This window comes from Ranitomeya variabilis, chromosome 1 (genome assembly GCF_051348905.1).
Source record: "Ranitomeya variabilis isolate aRanVar5 chromosome 1, aRanVar5.hap1, whole genome shotgun sequence".
Classification (NCBI taxonomy): Eukaryota; Metazoa; Chordata; class Amphibia; order Anura; family Dendrobatidae; genus Ranitomeya; species Ranitomeya variabilis.
The window spans coordinates 293,452,204-293,479,229 of NC_135232.1; the positions used below are offsets into that span (position 1 = coordinate 293,452,204).

The following is a 27,026-nucleotide window of genomic DNA, read 5'->3' on the forward strand; positions in this document are numbered from 1 at the left end:
GCACAGCCGCCCGCACTCACCACCGCCAAGCACAGCCGCCCGCACTCACCACCGCCACGCACAGCCGCCCGCACACACCACCGCCACGCACATCCGCCCGCACTCACCACCGCCACGCACAGCCGCCCGCCCGCACGCACAGCCGCCCGCACTCAGCACAAGCCGCCCGCACTCAGCACAGCCGCCCGCACTCAGCACAGCCACGCACAGCCGCCCGCACTCAGCACAGCCGCCCGCACTCAGCACAGCCACGCACAGCCGCCCGCACTCAGCACAGCCACGCACAGCCGCCCGCACTCAGCACAGCCACGCACAGCCGCCCGCACTCAGCACAGCCACCCGCACTCAGCACAGCCACGCACAGCCGCCCGCACTCAGCACAGCCATGCACAGCCGCCCACATTCAGCACCGCCACGCATAGCCGCCCGCACTCACCACCGCCAAGCACAGCCGCCCGCACTCACCACCGCCACGCACAGCCGCCCGCACTCACCACCGCCACGCACAGCCTCCCGCACTCACCACCGCCACGCACAACCGCCCGCACTCAGCACAGCCACGCACAGCCGCCCGCACTCAGCACAGCCACGCACAGCCGCCCGCACTCAGCACAGCCACGCACAGCCGCCCGCACTCAGCACAGCCACCCGCACTCAGCACAGCCACGCACAGCCGCCCGCACTCAGCACAGCCATGCACAGCCGCCCACATTCAGCACCGCCACGCATAGCCGCCCGCACTCAGCACAGCTGCCCACACTCAGCACAGCCACGCACAGCCGCCCGCACTCAGCATAGCCGCCCGCACTCAGCACAGCCGCCCGCACTCAGCACAGCCGCCCGCACTCAGCACAGCCGCCCGCACTCAGCACAGCCGCCCGCACTCAGCACAGCCGCCCGCACTCAGCACAGCCGCCCGCACTCAGCACAGCCGCAGTAGGGATCAGTGAGGCCGTTTATCAATCACCCATTTATCTTGTTCATAATAAGTCTTTTGTGAGACGACTCCTTTATGATTGGTCAGTCAGGAGCCTGGGAAAGCTGGGTGACTGACAACCCCTGTATGAGCTGTGATAGGGATCAGGCAGACCTAGCTAAGAATCAAAAGCTGAAAATGAATATAAATGTTCATATGGTGCCTTTGATATCAAAATTGGAAGCAAAAAGGAAACGTGTGAATGTGGTTTTCTTAAAAAAAATAAAATAACACGAATTGTAGTATAATTTCTCTCAGTATCTAAAATTATCACCAATTTTACCCTACATCCGTACTTAAATTATTACTAACTAGTTGTAAGGCCATAATGTCTAAAGGTGTTACTCCAGAAAGAAAGTAAACTAACACAAGCAAACTGAAATAAATATGCAGGAGCAGCTGCTGTAGTCGCAATGCAAAAGCAAGAAAGAAAAGAGGCAACACAATTCTGCCAGCACAAATATGTAAACAGCCATATTTATTACACAGCTACTAGAAATGTGAGGTTCTTAGCGCACATTTTGATCAAATTGTGCGAGCCCATCTGCCAACGACAAGGCGACCTCTTCAGATGGGACCCTACACTAACACTTCACTAACCGGCATAAATAAAGCTCCTATGTTTAAAGTTGTTGATCCAGAAGAAGGCAAAAAACCCTGGACACACTCAGCCAATTTGTGACTCAGGGAAAAAAATCCTTTTTGACCCCGGGAAAAGGCGATCAGTCCTAGAACCCTGGATCAAACCCTACTACTAATACTATGGTTATTATTATCCTCCCACATTATCTATTGTTATTTATTATCATTATTGTTTCTATTCTAAGTAATGTTTATTCTAATATTAACCCCTTAACGACCGCCGATACGCCTTTTAACGGCGGCCGCTAAGGGTACTTAATCCACAGCGCCGTTAATTAACGGCGCTGTGGAAAAAGTGTATAGCGCCCCCCAGAGTCGGATTTTCTCTGGGGTCTCGGTTGCCGAGGGTAGCCGAGACCCCAGAGAACATGATTCGGGGGGTTTTTACCGACCCCCGAGTTGCGATCGCCGGTAATTAACCGTTTACCGGCGGTCGCAACAAAAAAAACAAAACGCGATTTGCCGTTTAATTTCTCTGTCCTCCGATGTGATCGCACATCGGAGGACAGAGAAATGTGGTCCCCGATGGCCCCCAATAGCCCCCCAATACTTACCTACCTCCCCCGGTGCTCCTCGTGTCTCCCCATGGGCGCCGCCATCTTTTTTCCGGGAAAAAATGGCGGGCGCACACGCAGTGCGCCCGCCGCCCGGCACCCGGATGTTCTTTGGGGTCTTGGCTGCCGGGGGTAGCCGAGACCCCAAAGAACATGATCGGGGTCGGTTTGCACCGACCCCTGCTTTGCGATCGCCAGTAATTAACAGTTTACCGGCGACCGCAAAAAAAAAAAAAAAGCGATCAGTTATTTCTCTGTCCTCTGATGTGATCGCACATCAGAGGACAGAGAAATAGGGGGATTCGGGGACCCTATCATACTCACCCGGGGTCCCTGGGTCCTCTTCTGTCTTCTCCTGCCAGCCGGCTTTTTCATCATGGCGGGCGCATGCGCACTGCGCCCGCCATCTGCTGCCATCTGCCGGCCGGCAGGAGAAGACAAGTTGGGGCTAAAATTAGGGTTAGGGTTAGAGTTAGGGTTAGGGTTAGGGTTGGGGCTAAATTTAGGGTTAGGGCTAGGGTTAGGGTTAGGCTACTTTCACACTAGCGTTTTTTGGCTTCCGTCGTAATGCATCGTTGGAGAAAAAACGCATCCTGCAAAAGTGCTTGCAGGATGCGTTTTTTCTCCATTGGCTTGCATTAGCGACGCATTGCGACGGATTGCCACATGTCGCATCCGTCGTGCGACGGATGCGTCGTGCTTCGGCGGACCGTCGACACAAAAAAAACTACATGTAACTTTTTTGTGCGACGTGTCCGCCATTTCCGACTGCGCATGCGTGGCCGGAACTCCGCCCCCGCCTCCCCGCACCTCACAATGGGGCAGCGGATGCGTTGAAAAAACAGCATCCGCTGCACCCGTTGTGCGGCGCTTACAACGCTAGCGTCGGTACGTCGGCCCGACACACTGCGATGGGCCGAGTACGACGCTAGTGTGAAAGTAGCCTTAGGCTTCTTTCACACTTGCGTCGGTACGGGGCGGTCGCAATGCGTCGGCCCGATGTACCGACGCACGTTGTGAAAATTGTGCACAACGTGGGCAGCGGATGCAGTTTTTCAACGCATCCGCTGCCCAGTCTATGTCCTGGGGAGGAGGGGGCAGAGTTACGGCCACGCATCCGCGGAAATGGCGGACGCGACGTACAAAAAAAAGGTTACATTGAACTTTTTTTTGTGACGACGGGGGCTAAAGTTATGGTTAGGGTTGGGGCTAAAGTTAGGGTTGGGGCTAAAGTTAGGGTTAGAGTTGGGATTAGGGTTAGGGTTTGGATTAGGGTTGGGATTAGTGTTACGTTTGGGATTAGGGTTGGGATTAGGGTTAGGGTTGGGATTAGGGTTAGGGGTGTGTTGGATTTAGGGTTTTGATTAGGGTTATGGTTAGGGTTGAGATTAGGGCTGTTTTGGGGTTAGGGTTGTGATTATCGTTAGGGTTGTGATTAGGATTATGGATCGGGTTGAGATTAGGGTTAGGGCTGTGTTGGGGTTAGGGTTGGAGTTAGAATTGGGGGGTTTCCACTGTTTAGGTACATCAGGGGGTCTCCAAACACGACAGCCAATTTTGCGCTAAAAAAGTCAAATGGTACTCCCTCCCTTCTGAGCTCTGCCGTGCGCCCAAACAGTGGTTTACCCCCACATATGGGGCATCAGCGTACTCGGGATAAATTGGACAACAACTTTTGGGGGTCCAATTTCTCCTGTTACCCTTGTGAAAATAAAAACTTGGGGGCTAAAAATCTTTTTTGTTGGAAAAATATATATTTTTTTATTTTCACTACTCTGCATTATAAATTTCTGTGAAGCACTTGAGCTTTCAAAGTTCTCACCACATATCTAGATAAGTTCCTTAGGGGGTCTAGTTTCCAAAATTTGGTCACTTGTGGGGGTTTCTACTGTTTAGGTACATTAGGGGTCTGCAAACGCAACATAACGCCCGCAGACAATTCTATCAAAGTCTGCATTCCAAAATGGCACTCCTTCCCTTCCGAGCTCTGCCGTGCGCCCAAACAGTGGTTTACCCCCACATATGGGGTACCAGCATACTCAGGACAAATTGGACAACAACTTTTGGGGTCCAATTTCTCTTGTTACCCTTGTGAAAATAAAAATTTGGGGGCTAAAAAAATCTTTTTTGTGGGAAAAAAAATATTTTTTATTTTCACTACTCTGCATTATAAACTTCTGTGAAGCACTTGGGCATTCAAAGTTCTCACCACATACCTAGATAAGTTCCTTGGGGGGTCTATTTTCCAAAATGGGGTCACTTGTTGGGGGTTTCTACTGTTTAGGTACATTAGGGGTCTGCAAACACAACATAACGCCCGCAGACAATTCTATCAAAGTCTGCATTCCAAAATGGCGCTCCTTCCCTTCCGAGCTCTGCCGTGCGCCCAAACAGTGGTTTACCCCCACATATGGGCTACCAGCATACTCAGGACAAATTGAACAACAACTTTTGGGGTCCAATTTCTCTTGTTACCCTTGTGAAAATAAAAATTTTGGGGCTAAAAAAATCTTTTTTGTGGGAAAAAAATTTTTTTTTATTTTCACTACTCTGCATTATAAACTTCTGTGAAGCACTTGGGCATTCAAAGTTCTCACCACATATCTAGATAAGTTCCTTGGGGGGTCTATTTTCCAAAATGGGGTCACTTGTTGGGGGTTTCTACTGTTTAGGTACATTAGGGGTCTGCAAAGGCAACATAACGCCCGCAGACAATTCTATCAAAGTCTGCATTCCAAAATGGCACTCCTTCCCTTCCGAGCTCTGCCGTGCGCCCAAACAGTGGTTTACCCCCACATATGGGGTACCAGCATACTCAGGACAAATTGGACAACAACTTTTGGGGTCCAATTTCTCTTGTTACCCTTGTGAAAATAAAAACTTGGGGGCTAAAAAAATCTTTATTGTTAAAAAATATATATTTTTTATTTTCACGACTCTGCATTATAAACTTCTGTGATGCACTTGGGCATTCAAAGTTCTCACTACACATCTAGATAAGTTCCATGGGGGGTCTAGTTTCCAAAATGGGGTCACTTTTGGGGGGTTTCTGCTGTTTAGGCACATCAGGGGCTCTCCAAACGCGACATGGCGTCCGATCTCAATTCCAGTCAATTTTGCATTGAAAAGTCAAATGGCGCTCCTTTGCTTCCGAGCTCAGCCATGCGCCCAAACAGTGGTTTACCCCCACATATGGGGTGTCGGCGTACTAAAGACAAATTGTACAACAGCTTCTGGGGTCCATTTTTTCCTGTTACCCTTGGTAAAATAAAAATTTGGAGGCAAAAAGATTATTTTTGTAGAAAAAATGCGATTTTTTTATTTTCACGGCTCTACGTTATAAACTTCTGTGAAGCACCTGGGGGTTTAAAGTGCTCACCACACATCTAGATAAGTTCCTTAAGGGGTCTAGTTTCCAAAATGGTGTCATATGTGGGGGGTCTCTACTGTTTAGGCACATCAGCGGCTCTCCAAACGTGACATGGTGTCCGATCTCAATTCCAGCCAATTCTACATTGAAAAAGTAAAACGACACTCCTTCTCTTCCAAGCTCTGCGGTGCGCCCAAACAGTGGTTTACCCCCATATATGGGGTATCGACGTACTCAGGAGAAATTGCACAACAACTTTTGTGGTCTAATTTCTCTTGTTACCCTTGTGAAAATAAAAATTTGGGGGCAAAAAGATCATTTTTGTAGAAAAAATGAGATTTTTTATTTTCACGGCTCTACGTTATAAACTTCTGTGAAGCACTTGGGGGTTCAAAGTGCTCACCACACATCTAGATAAGTTCCTTGGGGGGTCTAGTTTCCAAAATGGTGTCACTTGTGGGGGGTTTCCACTGTTTAGGCACATTAGGGGCTCTCCAAACGCGACATGGCGTCCGATCTCAATTCCAGCCAATTCTGCATTGAAACAGTCAAACGGTGCTCCTTCACTTCCAAGCTCTGCGGTGCGCCCAAACAGTGGTTTACCTCCACATATGGGGTATCGGCGTACTCAGGAAAAATTGCACAACAAAATTTGTGGTTAAATTTCTGTTTTTACACTTGTGAAAATTAAAAAAAATGGTTCTGAAGTAAAATGTTTGCAAAAAAAAGTAAAATGTTCATTTTTTTCTTCCACATTGTTTTAGTTCCTGTGAAGTACGTAAAGGGTTAATAAACTTCTTGAATGTGGTTTTGAGCAGCTTGAGGGGTGCAGTTTTTAGAATGGTGTCACACTTGGTTATTTTCTATCATATAGACCCCTCAAAATCACTTCAAAGGTGATGTGGTCCCTAAAAAAAACATGGTGTTGTAAAAATGAGAAATTGCTGGTCAACTTTTAACCCTTATAACTCCCTAACAAAAAAAAAAATTGTTTCCAAAATTGTGCTGATGTAAAGTAGACATGTGAGAAATGTTATTTATTAACTATTTTTTGTGACATATCTCTCTGATTTAAGGGCATAAAAATACAAAGTTTGAAAATTGCAAAATTTTAAAAATTTTCGCCATATTTCCATTTTTTTCATAAATAATCGCAAGTAATATCGAAGAAATGTTACCACTAACTTGAAGTACAACATGTCACGAAAAAACAATCTCAGAATCAGTGGGATCCGATAAAGCGTTCCAGAGTTATAACCTCATAAAGTGACACTGGTCAGAATTGTAAAAATTGGCTCGGTCATTAAGTACCAAATTGGCTCTGTCACTAAGGGGTTAAAACTAAAATCATTACTATATGCTTATTATTAAAATACTAATTTAATAACTATTGTAATTATTTTATGCTTTTTGTCCTTTTTCTTTCTTATTATAAATATTCTACCATTGCAGCTTTAATTATTTTTTTGCTATTACTATATAAAGACTTTTGTACCTTTTCTACTATAAATATTACTACTATACTATGTATATGCTTTTGATCCAGAAGAAGGCAAAAACCCTTGGACACTTTCAGCCAATCTGTGTCTGAAGGGAAAAATTCGTTCTTGACCCCGGGAAAAGGCGATCAGTCCTAGAACCCTGGATCAAACCCTACTACTAGTACTATGGCTATTATTATCCTCCTTTTCATTATCTATTGTTATTTATTTATTTATTTTTATTATTATTATTATTATTGTTTCTATTCTAACTAATGTTTGTTCTAATATTAAAACTAAAATCATTACTATATGCTTATTATTAAAATACTAATTTAATAACTATTATAATTATTTTATGCTTTTTGTCCTTTTTCTTTCTTATTATAAATATTCTACCATTGCAGCTTTAATTATTTTTTTGCTATTACTATATAAAGACTTTTGTACCTTTTCTACTATAAATATTACTACTATACTATGTATATGCTTTTAATCCAGAAGAAGGCAAAAACCCTTGGACACTTTCAGCCAATCTGTGTCTGAAGGGAAAAATTCCTTCTTGACCCCGGGAAAAGGCGATCGGTCCTAGAACCCTGGATCCACCTGCCTAATTGTAATAAAATGTGTATAGTGTTATATTAATAGAATAGCTGTTAATACTAGCTGACTGCCCTTGTTATGACAACTACTCTATATCCTATATATACTACTATAACTAATTGTTTATATTGTTATTAATGATTATGAATGCTACGCCCCTACCAATAATAAGGTCCCTATGTTACTTACTGCTAGATCAAACCTGCTGTTATAACTACTAATATTATTACTTTTACATTTTTTTTTACTATAATTACTTTTTGGTTACTACTGTGATAGCTAATATTACAGTTTTGCCTACTAATATTAATATACTGCTGCTCTAATATTTTACCGCTCTTATTACTATTCTTTTTTTATACTTACCTCCCAGTATTTGCCGTATATATTGTTATCGGCTGAGAGGTCCTAGCAGGATTGTCCAGATAATGTTCTTCTTTCCTCTCAAATACTGGTTAATATATTGGAGGATGTGGCACTGCGTGGTCCTGCTGCTTCTTCTGGCCTCTGTCCTGCCGCTTCTTCTTGCCTTTCTTGTGGTCTTTCTTCTGGCGCCGATCTTAATTATGATTTTGACCTTTTTTTTCTTCCTTTCTTCTTTTTGGGTTTCCTGCTCTTCATCCAGGTCCATAGATAGTATTTTAGCCCGCATTGCCCTTGCTTCTTGTTCTGTGATCTGGGACTTCATGGATGGTGCAGGCTGCTCTTCATATTCATGCCTTGATGTATATTTCTTCTGGGCTTCTGGGCTGGTCGGCATGAGGCGCTAAGACAGCAGATTAAGTTACTCATGTAATAAGACATTTCTATACACCCTTGTAAAATTAAAGGCAGCGGTATTGTCATCTTCTCACTAACCTCCATCTTGTAGAGGGGTGATGGCAGAAGCTTTATACAGAAGGCCAGTCTTCTGAGTGTCTCCTCCGGTGTGATGTTATCTGAAGAGAAAAGAACCAAATATAAGGATCACCCATAACCATACAAAGAGGATGTGACAGAGCGGCACTACTGATCGCCATATTACTAACCATCCCGCTAAGTACTAGGAACAGAAATGTCAGTAAGAAGAAGCTAGAAAAATGTGTTTTGTACATGGAAGATGCAATCATTCAGTAGCCTTCATGGCCAGTGATCGGATTCCCCTCTCTACCTATGAAGCTCATGTTCTGCTCAGACCGGCGATGTCAACCTCTGTTGAGGATCAGTTTAGCTTTCTGGTATTTTTTACAACAAATATCTGCAGTTCTATATTTACCCCCAAAATTACTGGAAACCTGACACATCCCAAAGATAAAGAAAGGTGAAGCTGTTGGGAGCCGTCTGACCACAGGACAGAGAATGGTCTTCTAAGGGTATGTTTCCACTGTCAAGATGGCCGGCGGTATCGCCGCAGCGGCGAAGCCGCTCGGCGCTAAGCCCCGCCCCCTTTCTGGGACGCGATCATGCCGGATGTGTTAACTCTTCACATCCGGGATGATCGCTCTCTCCCATAGCGCCCTGTGATATGCCTTGCGGGGACGCTGCGTCCCCGCAAGGTGTACGGACATGCTGCGATCTGAAAAGACGCGCAGCATGTCCGGAGTCGCAGGGCCGCCGCGTGCGGGTTTCCATGCATAGTGGAGACGGGATTTCATAAAATCCCCTCCACTATGCTGGAACATCTGGACGCTGCTTGTTTGACGCTGCAGCTCTGCGCAGCGTCAAACAAGCAGCGTTTCCTGACCGTGGAAACATACCCTAACAGTGTGATGAATCTCACCTGATCCAACGATGGATGAAGGTCCGGTCCACATAGTCTCGCTGTGGTCTTCACTCGTATCGAAATCTATCAAAATCCTGCAAAATAGCAGAACAGTCAGAATAGGATTTGGGCATTTTGGCAGATGCCATTGACCACGGTGTACTGTTACTGGAAACTTTGGGAAACACCGTCTGTGTGTTTAGGAGGAATTGCAGGGGCAAAGGCAACATTGGGCAATGTGCAGGATATGACTGTTATATATCCAATATCTGCCCTCCCCCATTGTTCTGTGCTGTGTATATGGAGCACTTTATTTAATGGAGGAATATTCGGAATAATCGACTTCGGTCCGTTCTCCGCTCTGCAGGCGCCGTTCTCTATGGAGGACGGAGCTGATGTTAAATATTGGACCCATCCAATAAGATGTGACAAGTGGTGACAGCAGAGAATCAGCCGCCCGCTCCTCATCATGTACATTTCAATATGTGAAGTATTGAGGTAAATATGAACAATTAGTAACAGAACATCTCGGGTTATTCTGTATGAATATGTGATGAGATAAATCAGCCGTCAGTTATATTATATTACAGGTTTATACCTGAAATGTTGCGGTGGCCGCAGGTGTCCGTCTTCACTCTCCGCTGAGATAGAACAGACTGAGAATAACTGATGATTGCTTTTTTTGAAAATTAAAATCTAGCAATCCTATTGGTTGTTTATTGCCATGGTGACAGAAGTCACTGATAATTTAAAGGGACATGATGGTATTATTGCACTATAGTGAATTTTACTATATGTAACTCCCCTTTGACACCATTTAAGCACCTGGAGATGTGTTGTAATTCCCTACACAGATGACAGGCGCAATACTATGCAGGTAAATGATATGAAGGACCAGGGTCCTCTTTGTTCTAAGGATTGGTGCGGGTCCCAGGAATTGTGTTCTAGCAATAGTTATCGTTTACCAAAAACCCTGTAATTGCTTCTACTTCACTGTATTTTGTGAGGTCATGATATCTTATTATCTAGTTGGATTGCTCAAGGGAGTTTTTATTGCGTAATTTACATTAAGAATAGAAGTGTTGTCACCTAGGAGAGGCATGTTCAATAAATATTAGGTTTAGGCAGGGCCGCCATCAGGGCATTACTGCCTTGACTGGCATATGGGGCCCGATGAGCAGAGGGGGCCAGCAATGGCCCAGTCTCTTCTACTCATCGGGCCCCAGCGGCAGGCTTCTGCCAGTGCAGTAACTGAACCTGAGACCGAGACGCAGGTTCAGCTAAATTCTATAGCCATGCAGGCCCGCACAGGAATAGTTAAAAGCCACCAGTCGCCAGAGTATGACGTCATTGTCATTCGCCGGCAAGTACGCGCTTGAAATGCCTAGGGTGGACCGTGGCCAGGTAAGGAGAAAGTGTTTTTTTTTTATATTGAAAGCAGCAAGCCGGAATATGTTTGGGAGGCAGGATGGAGGCACCTGGACCATGTGTCTCCATCCTGCCCCATCTGTCTCCTTCCTGCCTCATGATCCTGCATCATGTGACAGGGTGCAGGATGGAGACACATGGCTCAGGATCATGGGGCAGGATGGAGACAGATGGGCACGATGGAGACATGGGGCAGGATAGAGACAGATGGTGCGGAATCATGGAAATGACAGAAAAATGACTGGCACATCCAAACTAGTGTGAATAGGTGCATACCAGGAGCAGCTACCTCCATATATAATGTACAAAAAAAAGTTGCACTCTATTGTGCCAAAACACGTCAAATATGAAATATGAATAGCAAAATGGCTTTTTGAACATTAGGAAAAAATTTTTGAGACGCTTAGCACAGAATTTGGCCAAATAGTGTGAGCCCATCAACCATCATCAAGGTGGTCTCATGTAAACTGATGGGTACCTGACCTCCCTGTCCAAATGTGAACGCTTAGGCTACTTTCACACTAGCGTTAACTGCATTCCGTCACAATGCGTCGTTTTGCCGAAAAAACGCATCCTGCAAAAGTGTTTGCAGGATGCGTTTTTTTCGCCATTGATTTACATTAAGCGACGCATTGTGACGGATTGCTACACGTCGCACCCGTCGTGCGACGAATGCGTCGTGCAGTGGCGGACCGTCGGGAGCAAAAAACGCTACATGTAACGTTTTTTGCTCACGACGGTCCGCTTTTTCCGACCGCGCATGCGCACCCGGAACTCCGCCCCCACCTCCCCGCACTTCCCTGCACCTCACAATGGGGCAGCGGATGCGCTGGAAAAATGCATCCGCTGCCCCCGTTGTGCGGCGGGGACAACGCTAGCGTCGGGGACCTCGGCCCGACGCACGGCGACGGGCCGAGCCCGACGCTAGTGTGAAAGAAGCCTTACCGAAGGCTAATGTCTGTATGCTTGGGTGAATATGGACACCTCTCTCAGCAAAGCCTACATATGGGTTGGCCGGAACCAAGTGTGACTAGATGTAATTAAAAACCAGATGGTGACGGGAGGAGTGCTCAGTCAGTTTTTTGTATATTATATATGGAGGTAGCTGCTCCTGGTATGCACCTATTCACACTAGTTTGGATGTGCCAGTCGTTTTTCTGTCATTTCAATGTTAGCTGACTGACTGAGCACTCCTCCCTTCACCATCTGGTTTTTAATTACATCTAGTCACACTTGGTTCCGGCAAACCCATATGTAGGCTTTGCTGAGAGAGGTGTCCATATTCACCCAAGCATACAGACATTAGCCTTCGGTAAGTGTTCACATTTGGACAGGGAGGTCAGGTACCCATCAGTTTAATGAGACCACCTTGACAATGGTTGATGGGCTCACACTATTTGGCCAAATTCTGTGCTAAGCGTCTCAAATTTTTTTTCCTAATGTTCAAAAAGCCATTTTGCTATTCATATTTCATGTATTTCATATTTGACGTGTTTTGGCACGATAGAATGCAACCTTTTTTTGTATATGGTGCAGAATCATGGGCAGGATGTAGACATAGGGCAGGATGGAGACAGATGGGACAGGATCATGAGAAAGGATGGAGACAGATGGGGCAGGATGAAGACAGATGGTGCAGGATCATGAGGCGGGATGGAGACAGATGGAGCAGTATGGCGAAACATGATGCTGGATCATGGGGCAAGATGGAGACACATGGTGTAGGATCATGGGGCAGGATGGAGACAGATAGGGAGGGATGGAGACAGATGGGACAGGAACATGGTGCAGGATACAGACATGCGGTGCAGGATCATGGGCAGGATGGAGACAAATATGGAGGTGTGGAGACAGGGAGGTATGGAGACAGATGGAGATAGATGGGGCAGGATGGAGACACATGGTGAAGGATCATGGGGCAGGATGGAGACACATGGTGAAGGATCATGGGGCAGGATAGAGACAAACAGATGGGGCAGGATGGAGACAGATGGGGCAGGATCATGGGACAGATGGGACTTGATGGGGAGATCATATAGGGGAGGATGGGATATCACATGGGGAGAATGGATATTAATGAGGGCAGAATGGGAAAACATATGGATGGAGCTAGGAATGAGACACAAGAGGGCCAGGATGAGGGATATTATTGCCCTAGGGGCTAATTAAGGAATATTATTACAGTAGTGATGTATTTTATTTTTTGAGAATACTGTTTTCAATGGGGGTCCAGTTACTGTTCAGAGCGACACTATGTTGCTATTTTTCCTTCATCTGGTGTAGTGTAGACGTTGGAAAAAATTGAGTAAGGCTTCTTTCACACTTCAGTTGTTTGGCGTCAGTCACCTCCGACATCGTGACGGATCGACGGATCCGTCAAAATTGTTAGGAAAACGGTTCCGACGGATCCGTTTTTTTGACGGATCAGTTATACTGATCCATCAAAAAAACGGATCCGTCGGAACCGTCACGACCGTTTTTTTATCCGTTGGATCCGTTTTTTAGAAGGGGAGGATCTCAATGTGATTGGCTACTGGAAAACTATATATACTGTGTATTTACATCACATCTTTGAAAGGGTTTATTAGAGAAAGTGGCAGCGATGGAGCAAGTACTGGCAAACATAGCGAAGATATGTGCGGATTTTACTTTTGAGGCAAATCAGTTGGCAGTCATCGTTCGGGACAAGGAGGAAAGCCTGCGGATCCTGCGGCAGCGGCAGAAGAGAAGGCTGTGGATCCATCCCATCACAGCCCAACGCATGACCCGTGGTGTTTATTCAACACTTTACCTTGAACTGAGGGAAAACCCTCAGAAGTTCTTCAACTATGTGAGGATGAAGGCTGAAAATTTTGAAATTTTATTGGGTCATGTGGAAGACTCTATACGGAGACGAGACACCCAGATGCGCTTCTCCATATCACCAGCGGAGCGTCTCATGGTGACTATTCGGTAAGTTATTTTTTTTTTTTAAATTATTCTCATTCATCAGACTTATAACTGTAATGATGTTTTTTTTGAAGTTTTTATTAATTATTGTCTTTTCGTTTTGTTAACAGATTCCTTGCAACTGGAGAGTCGTTCTCATCGCTACATTTTCAATTTAGGCTTGGGATATCCACCATTTCCGGGATCATCAGAGATACCTGCCGGGCACTGTGGGAGTGCTTACAAGCGGAATATATTCCAGAGCCATCACAGGAGAGGTGGCTGGAGATTGCCCAAAATTTTCTACAAATATGCCAGTTCCCAAATTGTGTCGGCGCAGTTGATGGGAAACATATAAGGATCGTCAAACCTTCTGGCTCTGGATCAGAATTCTACAATTATAAGAAATATTTTTCAATTGTTTTGATGGCCATAGCCGACGCACACTGTAAGTTCATCTCTGTGGATATCGGTGCGCATGGACGCGCAAATGACTCACAGATTTTTAAAAGTTCACCAATGGGGCGTCAGTTGTATGGAGAGACATTTGATTTTCCGCCCCCTACACCTCTCCCTGGAACCACCGGTCCACTGTTACCATTTGTTTGCGTTGGTGATGACGCTTTCCAGCTTTCCCCACATTTGCTTAAACCCTTTGGAAGTAGTGGACTGACCCAGAGGAAGAAAATTTTCAATTACCGTTTAACCAGAGCACGCAGAGTAGTGGAATGTGCTTTTGGCATCCTAACTGCCAAATGGAGAGTGCTACTAACTGCCATTAAACTGCAGACTGAAACTGTCGATGATGTGGTGAAGGCTTGCGTGGTACCTCACAATTTTGTTTTATCAAAAGAACATGTTTCCCTGGAGGATAATGTTTCAGAAAGCACCTTGCCGGACTACCACAACACAACTTTTCGCAGTCCAGTAGCAGTCTCCAGAATGCGGGACAATTTTGCAGACTACTTCATGTCTCCTGCAGGATCAGTTGACTGGCAGTATCAAATGGTTTAAAAAAAATTTTTTTCAAACTTGTAAAAATAACATTTTTTTGTTTGGTTAACCTTTCTGTATTTTGTATGTTTTGTACTGGTACCCTTTAAACATTTTGTAATGTTTACTATTACCATAACCTTGGTGGTTTTAATACAGTTTTTTTTTTTTTTTTTTTTAAACAGACAATAAAATTGTTTTTAAACCACAAAAAGTTTTATTTATTTACATAGTTTTTAAAGGTTCTCATAATTTGGGGTGGAGATAGTAGCGGAGGGGCTGACAGGGCGGGCCACGTCGATAGGGGGGGACAGGACATCACGGGGAGGAACAGAAGTGGAATGGGTGGTGAAAACATGAGGTTGGGAAGGGAGTTGAGGTACAGATGTGGTCTGTGGGAGGTATGGTGAAGGTGTTGGTGGGGGTGGGAATGGTGAAGTTAAAGGGGAAGAATGGAAAGGGGAAGGTAGGAATTGGGAAATACTGAGGGGGGAAGAAAGGTATGGCGAAGGAGGAGGATGGACGGGAGGAGGATGGACGGGAGGAGGATGGACGGGAGGAGGATGGACGGGAGGAGGACGGACGGGAGGATAGACGGCGACTTAAGAGGGGAAAGGTGTTGAAACATGAAGGGTGGGTGGAGGGGCTTGGGACATCGCCTGCACTAGAGCAGTGTGGCAGCCTTGCATCACATGCATCTGCAGGTCAGGAGTTAGATTTTCCATGTGCCTGAGGACCGCCTGAAAAAAACAGTGTCTTGGTGACTGGTTTGCATCTGACTGCAGCCTATCCAGACGACTGCTGAGTTCCAATATGCATTTGTGAAGCATATTGTACCCAGCAGACGTTTGCTCACCCAAAAGCTTGATGGCATTCTGGAAGGCTGCATTCAAATGCAAAAATTCAGGCGCATAGCTCCTTTCCTGACCTCTCTGGCGCTGCCGTCCTGACCCCAAAGGTGGTCTAGATGTTGCGGCAGTGTCAGAGGGGTGGGGTAAAGGGAACTCAATCTCATCACCTGCAGCTTCAAGTGACGAAGTCCACCCTGCTGCTCCAGTGCTGGTGGATGGGGCCGAGGGATCACACAAAAGGGAAGGTGCAGACACAGAAGGGTCGACGTGGTCCCCGGTGGCGGACCCCTGAGGGATCGCTCCAGAGGGGTGCAACTCTGATGCAGGCTCCCGAGTGCTGCTGACAGTACTGTTAAAGAAGAAACAAACAAAAAAATTAGTATCTTGATATTACAATTGCCCTTGCTGCCAAAAAAAAAATTGAAGGTTACACATTTTAACAGTTTTACTGAAAACTTGTGGTGTTGAATATTTACCTTCTGCTCAGCAGCGTCGACCGGAGGAACGACAGGGCTCTGGAATGCTTATACCTGCTCCTGCGTCCTCTAGATCCACTCGGGGCCTGCATCTCCTTATTGAACTCCCTCTTAAAGCGATCCCTCAGTGACTGCCACCGCACGATTACCCTGTTACCTGGAAAGAGAAATCAAAAAAAGGTTACTATACAACACATTAAATCATGCTAACACACGATAATGAACTGTGAATACTTACGTGCTAGATCCTGGGCCCCAGCATTGAGTTCCTCCCAGTTATCAATGACAGCATTGCAGACTTCCTCCCATAGCCGTCGGGTGACGTACTGGTCAGCATGGCGGTGGTCCGACATCTTCCATAGCGGCTCCCGACTTTGGACCGCTTGGATGAGGGTGTCCACGTCTATGCCCTCGTCCTCTTCCTCATCCTGTTCGGGAGCACGCTGTGAAGCCTTTTAACAAAAAAAAAAAAAAAAGAATAAAAAGGGAAAGATTATAACACATGAATTTTACAGTTTGCTAAACACCAAACCAAAAAAGGAACTTACTCTGCGGTGACTGCCGCACCTAGCATTCCGACGGCTATGGTAGGTGCTCTGAGGAACTCTACGTCGAGCCCCGGATTGTGAAGACTAATAAAAAAAAATAAATAAGAAATAAATTATGTGCTTGGATGGAAGCATATGTACCGTGTGTGTGCTGTGCTGAATGTTTGTGTTGAGTGTAGTGTGTTTTATGTGAGGATCTGTATCTGCAAAACTTACACTATGCGCCCCGCTCCTCTCATTTCTCCACCCTGCCCGTCTCCTTCATGAAGCTGCTCCTCTGCTGCTGCTGCTGCTCCTCCTTCTTCTTCCTGTTAAAACAGAATAAATACATATAGGGTTCAAAAACATTACCAGAGATGTACCAAAAAAAATTTAGGAAAAAAAAAAAACCTCAGGTGCCTGACGATGTGAGGGGGGCTCTCAGATGAAGACATTTTTATTCTGCCTGAGTCTGTCTTGGTCCCTAGCAGGGTGGATTGATTTAAATCACGCCGATTTAAATCATGATTTAAATCACGATTTAAATCAAAAGATTTTTTTCTATTTAAATCGGATCGATTTAAATCATGATTTTAATCATGATTTAAATCACTGATTTAAATCAAAAGGTTTTTTTTTAATATAAATCACGATTAAAATGAGAAGTGAGAGCAGTGCGCATGTGCGCCCATAGTTACACGGACGAAACTAGGGGCAACGATCTAACGCCAGGGTGAGGGGGGGACCCCAAAGTAAGTAAAAATCTTTTTTGTTTTACTATATGGCAATAGGTAGGTGTTTAAAAGCAGCATGTCTTAATTGTATAAACTATTAATAGCCTCCACATTTTGTTCATACTGCCCCTTTAATTCCACACTTCTAGCTTGGTTTCACTTTTGGTTTAGTTTCTTTTTCCATTCAGTTGACATGCCCAAACTTGTTGGATAGTCAGCATCCTACAGAAACCTCTGGAAGAGCATGGCATTGTGAATGTTACACATATACAGCCTTTATTCTACTGAGTTAAACAACTCAGCTTTATCTCATGATGGAAGAACCTTTGGATGGTAAAATATTTTCCTCAAAAAGCAGTTTATTGAAAAAAACCCGATTTAAATCAAAAAAATCCGATTTAAATCAAAAAAATCCGATTTTTTTGATTTTTTTTAAAAAACATTGATTTTTATCCACCCTGGTCCCTAGAATCTGCAAGTATAAAGAGAGTTCTAAGCTACTATACAAAAGGATAGACGCAGCTTTTCGGGACTTTATACTTACATGTTTTCAAAACTTTGGGGGGTCTGCCTGCGTCGTCTTGGTCCCTAGTTCCTTGGTCCCTAGAATCTGCAAGTATAAAGACAGTTCTAAGCTACTAGTGGCGTAACTACAAAGTTATGGGCCCCGGTGCGAACTTCCAAATGGGGCCCCCCTGCCAAAATATTTTCCACCCAAATCCACATTCTGCCCCATCCATCTCCACATTCTGCCCCTCTCTCCACATCTCACCAGAACAGCAGGAACCAGAAATCTGCTGCTGGTTGATACCAGATAACACGAGCTGCACACAACCAGGACTGAGCTGCTGAGAGCTGAAGGACCTGATGTGACCTCATCGTCATGTGATCAGGAGGCGGAGCTGATAAATGCTGATGAAAGCCCTATGATAGTGATGACCTCACCACAGGATCTTCAGCTCTTTCTTTCAGAGACAGTTTCAACCTTATAAAAAAAATTCCCTCATTCAAAGTTAAAATACCAATACCCAAAAATGATAATTATGGTTACCCTAGTTATAACCAGATAACATTTTGTTGACCAGTTTTAAATGTATCTTGAAATCATACTACGGACAGTTGTGTAATTTTTATTACAAATTTTTTTTTTCTTTTTTTGTTTTGTTTGGACAGTAGGAGCTACACTGCTCTTTATTTGAAATACCAGTACAGTATGTTAATGTATGAAAAATCACCAAAAAAATGCAGAACACATCACACAGCATTTACAAACACACACACACACACACACGTCACATCACAGCCATTAAAAATACCAGCAGAGTATGAAAAATAAAACACATGTCAGGCAGGCAGGCGGTCTGGCACACATCACACGGCATACATACACACACACACACACACACACACACACACACACACACACACACACACACACGTCACAGCACAGCCATTAAAAATACCAGCACAGTATGAAAAATAAAACACATGCAAGGCAGGCATACACACACACGCTGGATGGCAGTACTCACATAGCAGTCTCTGGCAGGGTCTCTCTTGCTGACAGGATGTCTCTCGCTGACAGGATGTCTCTTGCTGGAGGGATTGGTGGCAGGATCTCTCTTGCTGGCAGGATGTCTCTTGCTGGCAGGATCTCTCTTGCTGGCAGGATCTCTCTTGCTGGCAGGATCTGTGTTCTCTCTTCATGGCACATTGAAAAATGAGGCTCACCTGTCCTGTTTATATAGTTTTGGGGTTGTCTGGGAAAAGTATCAACTTTTTGGAGCATGTTCAGTTGAAAAAACGGATTGGGGCGACGGATCCGCCAAAAAACGGATCGCGACGGATCCGTCGTCCATAGGCGCCCATTCTATAAAATAATGGACGCGACGGATCCGTCGCGGACCGTTAATTAGGCGGCGACAAAAAACGTTACAAAGTCCATCGATGTCTAGACAACGTCCGCCAAATTTCGACGGATCCGTCGCATGACGGATAGAACGGATGGCCATCCGTCGCAATCCGTCGTTAATGCAAGTCTATGGGGGGAAAAACGGATCCGTCGAAAATAAAAACGGATCCGTTATTTGAGGAAAATGGCGGATTTAGACTGACGCCAAAAAACTGAAGTGTGAAAGAGGCCTAATGTGTTCTGCAAGCGGTGTTCCAGATAATTGTGTTATTTCCTGCAGAAACGAGCTCTGGATGAAAGAAATGATGGCGGTCTGTACTGGATGGACATGAAAAGTGAAGATGAAATACTTCACTTAGAGACGTCACTGGTGAATCAGTGTGCTACCTGTACACTGACACTATACACTGTATACTATATACAGAGGTACTGTGTATAATGTCACCAGTGATCAATGTATTACCTGTACATTAACACTATATACAGAGTTTCTGCATACAATGTCACCAGTGATCAATGTATTACCTATACACTGACAATGTTTACTATGTACAGAGCTCCTGTGTATAATGTCACCAGTGATCACTGTATTACCTGTACACTGACACTATATACAGATCTTCTGTGTATAATGTCACCAGTGATCACTGTATTACCTGTACACTGACAATGTATACAGAGCTCCTGTGTATGTCACCGGTGATCACTGTATTACCTGTACACAGACACTGCATACTAAGTACAGATCTCCTGTGTTTAATGACACTGGTGATCACTGTATTACCTGTACACTATATGCTGTATACAGAGCTCCTGTGTATAATGTCACTGATCACTGTATTACCTGTACACTGACACTATATACAGAGCTCCTGTGTATAATGTCACTGGTGATCACTGTATTACCTGCACACAGACACTGCATACTAAGTACAGATTTCCTGGGTATAATGGCACGTATGGTGATATTAGTATAGTATTTTTTGTTAATGATCAGTATTGTAGTATTCAGTCACTCTGGTGGTAATATGTGGTCTGGACATGGTGTGGCGGTATTTGTTCCTTGTATGTGGTAATATAGGTCACTATGTGGTAGTAATATGTGATCTGGTCATGGTGTGGTGGTATTTGTCCCTTGTATGTGGAATTATTGGTAATTTTAAACATTGAAAAATAAATAAAAATATGCCTAAATTGTATTGGATATTTTAACAAATGATTAACAGGATAGAGTAGAGTAGAGCTCGGCCAAAAGAGTCTACCTTGTTGTGGTGGCGGATTAAAAAATCTCTTGGCCAAAACAAAAGCTGCTGGTTATGTGTGTGATCTGGTGATGGAAACTGCTAATGTGTGATTGGTGAGGACGTGGTGCAGAAATTGAGTTTTTCCAAGAGAAGGGGGTGGGACTGTGGACAGTTCGAGGGGTGTAGCCTGGGCGGAATCTCAAGGGGGTCCCGAAAATTTTGCCAGTATGGGGCCCTGAAATTCCTAGTGGCAGCCCTGGATGTAAGCCACAGTAGTTGTCACTTAGACCTTATGCACACATCAGTATTGGTAATCAGTATTTGTATGCCAAAGCCAGGAGCGTGTCTGAAACACAGAACAGGTGTCAGGCTCTGAATTCTAGCTTTTCCCTGTAAGGGTAAGTTCACACAGGACGTTTTTGTTGCTTTTTTTTGCAGCAAAACCTGATCTTCTTGGCAGGAAAGAAGCTGGTTTAGGTGCGTTTTTTGTTGCATATTTGGTGCGGTATTTTGTTGCGTTTTTTTTTCTTTGTCCATGTTAATGTCCTTGGATTTTCAGCAGCAAAAAGGCAGCAAATAATGATACCTGCGTTTTTGCTGGTTTTTTTCAACACCCATTCAAGTCAATGGGTGAAAAACCGCTGAAAGAAGTGACATGTCCAAAAAACACAGAAAATCACAAAATACTGACCACACAAAAAACCCAATGTGTGTGCATGAGATTTCTGAAATCTCATAGGCTTTGCTGGTACTGTAAAAAGCAGCTGGAAATTAGCATAAAAAAACGCAGCAAAAATACGCAACAAAAAAGTCCTGTGTGAACGTACCCTTACTCTTACATCTTCCCCTGGCTTTGGCAAACAAACACTGATGAGAAATACTGACCAAATACCTTAGGGGGCTGCATTGCCTGAGGTTGGAGACCTGCTCCGCACTGGGGATGGGCCCCCTCAGTATAAGATGCCCCCAAGGACAGTGAGTTTCCACGCTATGGCACACCATATAGAGGCAGCATTCCGGAAACCCCGGTGACATTGCTGGAGATCACAGTGTCAGGCTTTCCCCCACTTTCAGCCTCTTGCATCATGGCCCTCTAGTCCCTGTGTACAAAAAGGGGGCTGCAGTCACGTGGCGCACACTGACCGCCTGCAGCCCAGCAGCACCTGCCGCGATCGTCCTTGCCGGCACAGTCACCTCCACACTCAGCCCGGTGGCCTTCACCACTCAATGGGATAGTAACATTTGCGCTGACACAAGCCGCGCCCCCGTGTCCTGATTGGCTACTGTCAGGCTTCTCGTCCGTAAAAGGCCAAAGTGACCATATAAGGCAGGCGGCACCTCCTCCGTTACAAGTTGCGGGGTGACCTCTATGTGAATCCCTGATCGCCGCACTGATCGCCCCGCGGAGCTGGAAGCATGGTGATCGGAGCCGGGGGCCACACAGCCGGGCTCTCCCCCACTGCTGCCCCGCACAGCCCAGCCATGGACAGCCTGCACCAAGGTGAGGAGACCCCTGTGTGACGCTGCACCATAGGAGCTGCTGACACTCATTAGTGTATCCCCCAGCCGTGTCTGTGTCTCTGTACATGTGATCCCACTAACCAGAGATCCCCCGATCATCTGTGCTCACATCTAGCACGTGTCATGTCTTGTACAATCAGATCGTCCCAATATCGCATGAGGATGGATCTGGGGACACACAAATGTGCTCACCTAACACGTGGATGTGTGGGCAGACTTCCAAGGTCACCTTTCCTGTGCTGTGTCCATTACTACAGCCAGATGTGGAGAGGTAGTGGCCATCTCTGCTCATACACCGCAGGACTACTGGGGATCTGGGGTCTGGACCAGTACTGGCCATACACCGCAGGACTACTGGGGATCTGGGGTCTGGACCAGTACTGGCCATACACCGCAGGACTACTGGGGATCTGGGGTCTGGACCAGTACTGGCCATACACCGCAGGACTACTGGGGATCTGGGGTCTGGACCAGTACTGGCCATACACAACAGGACTACTGGGGATCTGGGGTCTGGACCAGTACTGGCCATACACAGCAGGACTACTGGGGATCTGGGGTCTGGACCAGTACTGGCCATACACAGCAGGACTAGTGGGGGATCTGAGGTCTGGACCAGTACTGGCCATACACAGCAGGACTAGTGGGGGATCTGAGGTCTGGACCAGTACTGGCCATACACAGCAGGACTAGTGGGGGATCTGAGGTCTGGACCAGTACTGGCCATACACAGCAGGACTACTGGGGATCTGGGGTCTGGACCAGTACTGGCCATACAGAGCAGGACTACTGGGGGATCTGGTGTCTGGACCAGTACTGGCCATACAGAGCAGGACTACTGGGGATCTGGGGTCTGGACCAGTACTGGCCATACACAGCAGGACTAGTGGGGGATCTGAGGTCTGGACCAGTACTGGCCATACACAGCAGGACTAGTGGGGGATCTGAGGTCTGGACCAGTACTGGCCATACACAGCAGGACTACTGGGGATCTGGGGTCTGGACCAGTACTGGCCATACACAGCAGGACTACTGGGGATCTGGGGTCTGGACCAGTACTGGCCATACACAGCAGGACTACTGGGGATCTGGGGTCTGGACCAGTACTGGCCATACACAGCAGGACTACTGGGGATCTGGGGTCTGGACCAGTACTGGCCATACACAGCAGGACTACTGGGGATCTGGGGTCTGGACCAGTACTGGCCATGCAGAGCAGGACTACTGGGGGATCTGGTGTCTGGACCAGTACTGGCCATACAGAGCAGGACTACTGGGGATCTGGGGTCTGGACCAGTACTGGCCATACACAGCAGGACTAGTGGGGGATCTGAGGTCTGGACCAGTACTGGCCATACACAGCAGGACTAGTGGGGGATCTGGGGTCTGGACCAGTACTGGCCATACACCGCAGGACTACTGGGGATCTGGGGTCTGGACCAGTACTGGCCATACACAGCAGGACTAGTGGGGGATCTGAGGTCTGGACCAGTACTGGCCATACACAGCAGGACTAGTGGGGGATCTGGGGTCTGGACCAGTACTGGCCATACACCGCAGGACTACTGGGGATCTGGGGTCTGGACCAGTACTGGCCATACACAGCAGGACTACTGGGGATCTGGGGTCTGGACCAGTACTGGCCATACACAGCAGGACTACTGGGGATCTGGGGTCTGGACCAGTACTGGCCATACACAGCAGGACTAGTGGGGGATCTGAGGTCTGGACCAGTACTGGCCATACACAGCAGGACTAGTGGGGGATCTGGGGTCTGGACCAGTACTGCCCATACACAGCAGGACTACTGGGGATCTGGGGTCTGGACCAGTACTGGCCATACACCGCAGGACTACTGGGGATCTGGGGTCTGGACCAGTACTGGCTATATACAGCAGGACTACTGGGGGATCTGGGGTCTGGACCAGTACTGGCCATACACCGCAGGACTACTGGGGATCTGGGGTCTGGACCAGTACTGGCCATACACCGCAGGACTACTGGGGATCTGGGGTCTGGACCAGTACTGGCCATACACCGCAGGACTACTGGGGATCTGGGGTCTGGACCAGTACTGGCCATACACCGCAGGACTACTGGGGATCTGGGGTCTGGACCAGTACTGGCCATACACCGCAGGACTACTGGGGATCTGGGGTCTGGACCAGTACTGGCCATACACAGCAGGACTACTGGGGGATCTGGGGTCTGGACCAGTACTGGCCATACACAGCAGGACTACTGGGGATCTGGGGTCTGGACCAGGACTGCCCATACACAGCAAGACTACTGGGGGATCTGGGGTCTGGACCAGTACTGGCCATACACAGCAGGACTACTGGGGATCTGGGGTCTGGACCAGGACTGGCCATACACAGCAGGACTACTGGGGATCTGGGGTCTGGACCAGGACTGGCCATACACAGCAAGACTACTGGGGATCTGGGGTCTGGACCAGTACTGGCCATACGCCGCAGGACTACTGGGGATCTGGGGTCTGGACCTGTACTAGCCATACATAGCAGGACTACTGAGAGATCTGGGGTCTGGACCAGTACTGGCCATACAGTGCAGGATTACTGGGGATCTGGGGTCGTGACCAGTACTGGCCATACAGAGCAGGACTACTGGGGGATCTGGGGTCTGGACCAGTACTGGCCATACAGAGCAGGACTACTGAAAGATCTGGGGTCTGGACCAGTACTGGCCATACAGAGCAGGACTACTGAAAGATCTGGGGTCTGGACCAGTACTGGCGATACAGAGCAGGACTACTGGGGATCTGGGGTCTGGACCAGTATTGGCCATACAGAGCAGGACTACTGGGGATCTGGGGTCTGGACCAGTACTGGCCATACAGAGCAGGACTACTGAAAGATCTGGGGTCTGGACCAGTACTGGCCATACAGAGCAGGACTACTGGGGATCTGGGGTCTGGACCAGTACTGGCCATACAGAGCAGGACTACTGAAAGATCTGGGGTCTGGACCAGTACTGGCCATACACAGCAGGACTACTGGGGGATCTGGGGTCTGGACTAGTACTGGCTATAAACAGCAGGACTACTGGGGGATCTGGGGTCTGGACCAGTACTGGCTATACACCGCAGGACTACTGGCCAATTTTTGTCAAAGTTTCATGGAATAACGTTTTTGATACAAGAAACGTTTGGATTATCCTTCATTGATTATTCAGTCTTCGGCCACATTGAACACAGGTGGCCTTTCCATGCCGAATCTACTTAGAAGCCTCAAAGTGGGTGAGCTGGACTACGTCTGCCCGCTCCCTTCTGCTCCTGCTGCTAGTGGGTCTTATCTAAGGCTTAGACACAGAAGTCTGGGGCCAATTTACTAGCAAGTCACTTAACCGAGGACCAGGGATGGACATTCAATTGGTGCAACTACACAGGGACCCAAGAGGGTCGGGGGCCACTTCCTCCAAAGCAAGTGGAATTGTGCATTATGATGAGTTATTAGACTGCATAGGGCCCATATATTGTTCTCACACAGGGGCCCTCTTCTGTCTGTGTCCGCTCCTGCCTAGGACACCTTACCTATCATCCACCACAAATGAGAAGTGAATCATTTGGCAAGTTATGGTATATTTATTGACCTCTGTGTACATATCTGATATATTAGGACAGTGCAGCTAAGGCTTTGCTGGTGGGGCATGTACTGGGTGGTACAAGGGGCACTGACGGGTGAAGCTAGCCGTGACAAATAGTCCTACCTTAGTGTTCAGAACCTTTCCCCCGAGAGAGCTTGTGACCGATACCTCTGACTTCCGGTCAGTCAGAGGCTGCGGTCACAAGATGGCGGTGTGAGACCGTAGCAGCATCGGGAAGATCAAAAGATGTTGGCTGGTGAGTATTTTGCTAAGAGCAGGAAACATGGATTAGTGATTCCAACCAGCAATGAAATAAAAAAAACGCTCGAATGGAGCTTTAAATTATCCCACGTTGCCCCATTGACCCATTGACCATGATTTTGCAAGCAGCAGACAACCCCCTAAACACAAAAGGTGAAGTCAGATTGTATGTAATAAAACCGCCAACATCCACAGATTTTTCAGAGTTAGGGAAATGAAAGGATGCAGTGCGTGACCACGTGTGAAGCCATCCCGAATGTCTCATCTGACAGAGTCCTGTGTACGAGGTCATGATCTGCGTCTGCAGAATACTTTGCTGGAGGGTCCTAATAAGAGCAGGTTAATACATTACAAATATTTGCCCGCAGGGGATGACATTTCAGACTGTAGCAATCATTTTCTATTTGCATTAATCGTGGAGTATTTTCACTACGGAAGACATTTTTGGATGATCTCCAGTTACATGTCCAACATTTTTATAGGTTAATTTAAAAAATAAAATCAGGGTTTCTTTTGCTATGTGCAACACTGTACATTATTTCTTACACTATGGGTATGAGGTGTGAAAAATGGTGAGTTTTCTAGTGATGACTGCTACAGTAAACCCTCATTCTTTGGGGAGTTTTTCATTTTCTAAAGCTATTTTGAACAGTTTTTGGAGCATTAAAAAAAAAAATTCTTGAAGCATTTCCTGAGCAGAAAAAAAGCTCCAGACACTTAGCATATGAACAGCAGAATAGAAATGTATAGGAAGAGAGAGTGTAGCGCCCCCACCGCCGCAGGGCCGAGGGGTACCCGGTACCGGGCCTCTGAGTCTCTGCTCTGGGGGTTGTCACGGTGGCTAGGCCCAGTCCGTGACCCTGCCGAGGGGCGCACAGTGAATGATGATGTGACGGGGGATAGTGGTGGTGATGTTGTAGTGGTGCGGTGCGGTAAATAACGAGGACACCAGGTTGCAGTCTCTTTACCTCTTTACTGAAGGTCTCTGGGTCCTCAGTCCAGAACACGGTTCACCAGGCTGCGCAAGTCCGGCCGGTCCAATGGCACCTCCAGAGTTCTCTTCACAGGTGGAAATCGGTGCCTTCCTTCTAGCGCTATGTGTTGTGGTCCTTCCCTGCTGTGCTTACAGAAAGTCCCCCACAACTGTTGTGTCTGTTTCTTAAGTTCCCTCACAACTC

General features: G+C 46.7%; 3 protein-coding genes across 3 annotated transcripts in view; 2 read left to right on the forward strand and 1 right to left on the reverse strand.

The window, feature by feature from the left end:
• Positions 1-1,520: 1,520 nt before the first annotated feature.
• Positions 1,521-26,943, reverse strand: LOC143815769 (uncharacterized). Its single transcript, XM_077295365.1, has 5 exons — positions 26,817-26,943; positions 9,386-9,462; positions 8,485-8,564; positions 6,885-8,392; positions 1,521-1,827 (listed from the first exon to the last, which is right to left on the reverse strand). Exons 2-4 carry the CDS (start codon positions 9,417-9,419, stop codon positions 8,018-8,020), a joined length of 489 nt encoding a protein of 162 aa, XP_077151480.1. The 5' UTR covers positions 9,420-9,462; positions 26,817-26,943; the 3' UTR covers positions 1,521-1,827; positions 6,885-8,017.
• Positions 13,332-14,373, forward strand: LOC143793629 (uncharacterized). The gene is made up of 3 exons (XM_077280689.1): positions 13,332-13,747; positions 13,855-14,171; positions 14,354-14,373. The coding sequence occupies exons 1-3, from the start codon at positions 13,398-13,400 to the stop codon at positions 14,371-14,373; spliced, it is 687 nt and encodes a 228-aa protein (XP_077136804.1). The 5' UTR covers positions 13,332-13,397.
• Positions 21,806-27,026, forward strand: part of LOC143815776 (clustered mitochondria protein homolog) — a 73,127-nt gene continuing 67,906 nt past the window's right edge. The window contains exon 1 of the mRNA XM_077295377.1: positions 21,806-21,961. Coding sequence (XP_077151492.1) covers positions 21,877-21,961 — 85 coding nt within the window. The 5' untranslated portion in view covers positions 21,806-21,876. The remainder of the gene's footprint in view (positions 21,962-27,026) is intronic.